The 6,657-nt window shown below is 39.4% G+C and overlaps 1 protein-coding gene across 1 annotated transcript; it reads left to right on the top strand.

Moving 5' to 3' along the window:
* LOC124268956 (stonustoxin subunit alpha-like) lies at positions 1-6,393 on the top strand. Its single transcript, XM_046703981.1, has 4 exons — positions 1-107; positions 2,338-2,670; positions 2,830-3,567; positions 4,020-6,393. Exons 2-4 carry the CDS (start codon positions 2,353-2,355, stop codon positions 4,023-4,025), a joined length of 1,062 nt encoding a protein of 353 aa, XP_046559937.1. The 5' UTR covers positions 1-107; positions 2,338-2,352; the 3' UTR covers positions 4,026-6,393.
* The last annotated feature ends 264 nt before the right edge of the window (positions 6,394-6,657 follow it).

Here is a 6,657-nt window from a genome sequence, read left to right on the forward strand (position 1 = left end):
CTCCGTTTAGTGTCTACGCATTGCAGCTGAACGAAGTCTGCCTACAATACCTGCGTCTGTCTGGTACCATTCGACCTGCGAACACAAGCCAAGGGGAACGAATAAAGGTAGGCTAGACAGTTCCCTCTCCTGCTTGATGGGTCAAATGCACAACTATTGCTGTTGAGCTTCTAAATCAAGAAAACTTAGCATGTCATATATGAAAAAAAATCCCTTGTCATAATTCAAACTGATCAAAAAGAAGGTATATAATAATTATTATGGATAATATATATGGATTGAATCCTTAAAATGGCTGAAGACGTTTACAATGCGGAACGTCAGAGCACAGGATAACCAGTTTTGTCTATCCTCTGAAACAAGTTCCTTTTGGTGTAAAGATAAACTAGCTGTGGAAATTATATGATTGCACCACTGAAAATCAACGATATGGCACCAGGTGTTCGCCAAAAGTGTATACAATGAAACCTGTCTAAACCGGCACCCCACGGGACCGAAATGAAATGCCGGTTTAAACAGGGTGCCGAATTAGACAGTGACAATCATTTTCCAACATGGCTGGCATTTACACTCGTCAATCTCTTTATCTCTAGAATGCCTTTGATCTTTTGTAATTGGTCAGCAATGTATTGGATTAAGGGACCTTGACTGGACTGCTCCTACCCATGCCGGAATACACTCTCAAAAAAAAAAGAAACGCAAAATGAAATTCAAGAATGATACTTACAATTTTGTACACATATGTAAACTCAAACATTTTTTTAGGGTTGCACATTGTTTCTGGAATGTTTTAGAAGATCATGCTTGACCAAACGCAACCAAAAATGATTTTGAACGGTTTTATCAATCAGGATTGTCATGATGTGCGTGGATGTCATGCAGCACGAATATCAGGCACAATGATTGTTTCTCACGTGCAAAGCATGAGTACAGCATGTGACTATAAAAGACCCAAATGAATCTCACAATTTCATCCACGATCTTTGCAAGTACTGTACACGAAAATGGGACGTCTCAACGCTGCCGATCGAAATCAGGCAATTGGACGATTGCAAGCTGGCGAATCAAAGAGTGAGGTGGCAAGGATCTTCAACGTTCATCCCAGCACAATAACTCGATTGTGGGATCGATTTCGTCAAACAAATTCGACAAATGACCGTCCAAGATCAGGAAGACCTAGAGTCACCACACCTGCCCAAGATCGGTACATCCGGGTAACCCACCTACGTGACCGCCATCGTACCGCCCGGGACACAGCACAAGAACAGTTTGGAGCCCGAAGAGTGTCCGATCAGACAATCAGGAACCGTCTCCGAGAAGTAGGAATACGTGCCAAACGTCCAAAAGTTGCCCCCTCCTTGACACGACTACATCGACGTCGACGAGTGAGATGGTGTAACACGGTGCTGCCATGGAACCTGGCAAACTGGAGGCGCATATGGTTTAGCGATGAATCCCGTTATCTCCTCAGGCGACGTGATGGTAGAGACCGTGTCTACAGACGACGTCATGAACGTTTTGCTCCTAACTGCATCAGACAGGTGGACAGATTCGGTGGAGGGAGTGTTATGGTGTGGGGAGCGATCTCATACACCCGCAGATCGGAACTTGTGCTTGTCCAAGGCAATCTGACGGCCAATCGATACATCGACCAGATTCTCCGTCCGCACGTCCTTCACTTTGTTGACCGTCAACGGCAGCTCTTCCAACAGGACAACGCCAGGCCCCACACAGCACGTGCCACCGTGGACTACCTGGCCAATAACAACATCAATACCCTCCCCTGGCCCTCCAGATCCCCGGATCTAAACCCAATCGAACACCTTTGGGATCAGATCGATAGACGGGTACGTCGACGTCGTATTCCACCACAGAATCTTCAACAGTTGTTCCACATGCTGCAGGAGGAATGGAGAAGGATTCCACAACAAAACATCCAACGACTGATTCGATCTGTACCCAGGAGGTGTCGGGCAGTGGTAGCAGCTGGAGGTGGTCATACGAGGTACTGACTTCAACACCACCTGGTGGACAGCAGTAATGACTGTGATGACTGTTATTCTCATGAAATATGGACAAGATAGCAATGCATTGCTCCACAAAATTTCATTCATGTATCTTTGCGTTTTTTCCGCTGATCTACACGTCCTTGAATAACACCAAATTTTCATTGATATTTGGGTTTTGCGTTTCTTATTTTTGAAGAGTGTATTACAAGTATGACTGATTTCCGAAAATACACAAGTCAAATTTCCGACTAAGTTTAAATTACGATTCTGACGTCCCAGTGCATCAAAAATAATGCTTCTAAAACATTTTCCAACATTTACATTGCAGTTAAAACAAAGAAGAATGTCGGAAATTGTACCATTCCAGACCGGCATGACCCTTGGCAGGACATACGATCTGCGAACAATGTCTGTCGGAAGTGACATCTTCACGGAAAAGGCTCTTGCTGCGTTAAAGACAACTGAAATTCCTGAGAGTGACTATCGGTACTATGATATCAAGAACTGTAAGGATGTTAACAAGGCCCTTGGCATCAAGGGGGAGTTTGCTCTGAAGGTGAAAGCAGGTCTAGCAAATGCCGATGTTGCCGGGAAATACCTAAAGCAAGACAGATCAACAGAAAACACCATAGACATTTTGACCACAGCACATGTGAAAATGGTATGTGAACTAAATAATTTCTGTATAGCATGAGATAATAATGGCAACTAGTAGGAGATTAAATATACACCATGTGATATTTTAATAATTGTATTCTAAAATTCTTCACCAAGCTCTCTATGTTATTTGGAATCTACAATTTGTCTTATTTTTCATAAGGTAGAAGAAACAATGGCCAGCACTGACCTTAATCCCGACTTAAACATAAACAGTATTGGAACACACTTCATCCGGACTATCAAGTATGGTGGAAATATGTTTGCAAACATACGGATACAGGCATCAGATTCAACAAATGTGGAAGACATAAGGGGACAGGTTTCGGCTGGCATGTCGTTTGAAGGGGCACTGGACGCTAATGCCAAAGCAGAACTCAAGATGCTAGAGAAAGACATTCGAGGTAGCTCCAGCATGCAGATATCACTGTATGCAACAATTCTCATCGACACCGTGCCACGAGATATTGCGAGCATGCTGAAAACTCTCGATGCCTTTAATGATGAGGTGAAAAAGGAGGGGAATGGGAAAGGAGTTCCATTGATGTGTGAACTGGTTCCTCTGAGCACACTTGACCCTTCAATCCCAGAAGTTGTAAGGAACCGCGGTGTAGATGCTGCACTGATTGAACTTGAAGTGATGTATGATGATGTACGTCATGGCAAGTCCAAACTGGAAACACTACTCGGCAGAGAGGACCTTACCGATGACCAGGAAAAACAAGCATGGAAACTCAACGAGAAGATATCCACTTTATACACTTGTTTCAACACTGTCATCGCTAAACTTGACGTCACGAAGGAACCAGATCAACTGACGCCGGCGTTTGACGCTTATTCTAAGAATACGGAACCGGGTGGTTACACACACATGGTTTCACAGTTTGAGAAATCACTAAAGGTGCGTGCTGAACATACTTACATAGTTATATTCAGAGTAAGTGGTCATATTCAGTACCATGTGCTATGTTATCATTACAATGTTCCATTTTTCAAAAGGTCATCATTAATTATGCTGATGCTGAATGTCAAGTCTGCTCTAAATGTCTTACGCTAGAAAATATATCATGTAACTGATGTAACTGATGTCATTTGAGGATTAAAATTGTGTGATCTTCACTGGCAGTCAAGGTTCCTAGATATGTCCGACCCCAGTGTTGCAATGACATATTTGTAAGAGCTAACAACAAGGCTCTGATTAGGCTATAAGTTATGCCACATACTATAGCTACCATATACTAAAATATTTATGACCGTACTGTTTCATGATATGTAAACTAGTCAACAATAGACAAGATATCCGTCATTAACTGAGAATGTCTTGTGCACTCACGTATTGTCTTTAATTTACAGGCGTAAACCGGAAGCTGTGCAGCCCCTATGTCCACTGTGGTGGGAGAATCCATTGATTCTGGTGGAACAGAAGAAACATTTTCGGGAATTAGAGCAAAACAAGCAACACTATTCTTGAAGTGTTTTTTTAAGTGTTTTTCAATCTAAATGACATTTCATTCTGTTGAATAACAACAGGAATCCTTGAAATAAAGAACATTGTGTTTAGACATCAAGCTAGCTTCAAATATGCAGGTTTTTTCTTCTATTTCTTTCACGGTATGGAACGCAAAGCATCTCGGCATGATTGTTGTCGCAAAGAACATTACCGAAAGATATTCAAAGGGACATAACTCTTATTGATTAAAAACTATGTTTCCAGGGACTTGTTATTTCAAATAATAACGTTTAGTGTGTATCTTTAGGTCCAATTTGTTTAAACATAATGTGTATCATCATCTAAATATCTTATTCTAGAAGTAATTGATAAAAATTACTTTTCTTGGTAGTAATAGTTGAATCTCCAAGCCAATTGGATTTCAATGCCAAAGGTGGCAAACTGTCAAGGTCGTCCATATTTAAACAGGGAGAGATAGATTAGTACTACCCATGAAACCTTTGAATACGGTTTCATGTGCATTGACTAATAACTATGCAAATGTATTCTAATTCATTGATAAGGTAATAAAGGATATTCTTCATAGACAGGATCAGGACGTGACAACCATCCCTTGTAACTATCATGATCCTTTCCTGAGCCGTTTACATTTGTTTATGCAATTCAAACCTTTATAACATAACCTCTATACCTCTACAATAGTAAATGTGTTTGAAACTTAACATCCAAGTTTAAATAGTTATTGATCATGTCCGAGGATAGATGAGTTAATAAATTAAATATATTAGAACTTTGTAGTTTTAGCATTTGTATTCTGTTGGTTCATTTAACTCAATATGAGTTCTAGTTTTCATAGGAACATATTTAGTTTGATTACTCGTGATTGATCGTCACTGTAGCAGAGTACCGAATATACCTTTAACCCTTCCCGAACAGAACATTGGTTTAGGCGTTTTGCATTGTAGTTTTGCGGCTGATGAACGAATATATTATCTCGTTCATCGATCTCTTCATTGTCTGGTCGGTTTATAGACTGATCTCTAAAATTGCCAGACTGAGAAAGCTGAACTTTGGCATCTGTTGACATTTGGTTCAAGGAGGCATTATAGAATTCTGTTCCGGTTTTAGTCCGCAATATTACACACAACTTATTCAAATATTGACTCTGATAAGTAAGTACATTGCTTCATAACTAGATGTGCTACAGTGTCGTGTCTCCAGTTATCGTTTTGAAAGTGATTTTCAGTCTTCTTGTTACATTTTGATGTATTTACAGTTTCGTATAATTTTAAGGTGATTCTAGTGGATTATCAGGTGTACGTTATTCCAGCGGATTTAAGCAATGCTAATCATAATACACAACTGTACACATGTTTCGAAGACTGTAATTGTGCTTTGAGGAATTTCTATCTGCCGTAGTTTTAACCAGTTGTTAGCAAAATCTTCTTTTTTTTCAGGTTTTAGTAAGAGTGTGTTTATTTGATTTTGATTATCCATATTACTTGCTTTTAGTTATATTCAGTTTATTTGCTTAGTCTATATTTTCTTTTGTTGGAAAAAGTGTAATATATAAGTATAGTTATATACTCGTGTCCTAACGCCAGGGAGACTGACTAATTTCATAGTTATCTGATAGTTTCATGTGAAATGTTTAAATGATTGCATCCAATAGAAGGAACTTTATCCTCCAAATGTGTGTTATGGCAACAGTTTTGTGGCTAAAACCTGTACCTTCAACTCAAGACATACGCACACTGCACCTTTATGTCAGGACTTGATAGACATGAATGCTTTGGAATCTCTAATAACTAGGCCTGGTTTTAATCCACAATATTTATACTGAAAATATTAAAATAGTGACTCTTTTAATGTATTACCAGTGCCAATTTGCAACATAATTAGGTACAATACAGTATCGTGTTACCAGTTATCATTTTAATAGTATTTGGTGGTGTTTTTGTTTACTGTTTTCTTTTGTATGTTCTTTTTAAAGTCTGTTTACTTAATCATTTTCTCATTTGTTTGAATATGTTTTGTATGATCCTCATCCTAACATCAAGGCTGCTGACCAACGTCATATTCATAGTAGGAAATCAATCTTCTAAGTGTTGAGTATCTTAGATAATGTTTGGTTAAAAACTCTACCACTGACATAGCAATTTACACGGTCACACACAGAGTATGAAATAAGGCCTGTCCGACCACCCGAGACGGGCTAGATTTCTGACGGACGGTCTAAATTACAGCTAGCCAGCCCGATGGTCTGGTAAAAAATTTAGATGTTCCATACGTCTGAGTAAATTCATCATATCTTGGTGTCTGGTCTGGTTAAATTCCTTTTGGGCTGATTACATTTTGAAGCCCTGATGTCGGGGTGGGTTTCTGGCTTATTTCATACACTGTCACGCAGGTGTGGCAGGACTTTGTCAGCATAATATATTACTTTGTAATAATAATAATAATAATTGTAATAATCCACATGTTGTCCTCCTACCTTATATCTTACTAGCTGGAAAATATACTCATGATATTTGTGCTTTT

The sequence above is a fragment of the Haliotis rubra genome, unplaced genomic scaffold (genome assembly GCF_003918875.1).
Source record: "Haliotis rubra isolate DU_JTF1 unplaced genomic scaffold, ASM391887v1 Scf1408, whole genome shotgun sequence".
NCBI lineage: Eukaryota > Metazoa > Mollusca > Gastropoda > Lepetellida > Haliotidae > Haliotis > Haliotis rubra.

Excerpts from the sequence above, each read along its gene's own strand:
- LOC124268956 (XM_046703981.1), top strand. The coding sequence starts at position 2,353 with ATGTCGGAAATTGTACCATTCCAGACCGGCATGACCCTTGGCAGGACA. Across the intron at positions 2,671-2,829 it reads CCACAGCACATGTGAAAATG|GTAGAAGAAACAATGGCCAG; the intron begins GTATGTGAACTA and ends ATTTTTCATAAG.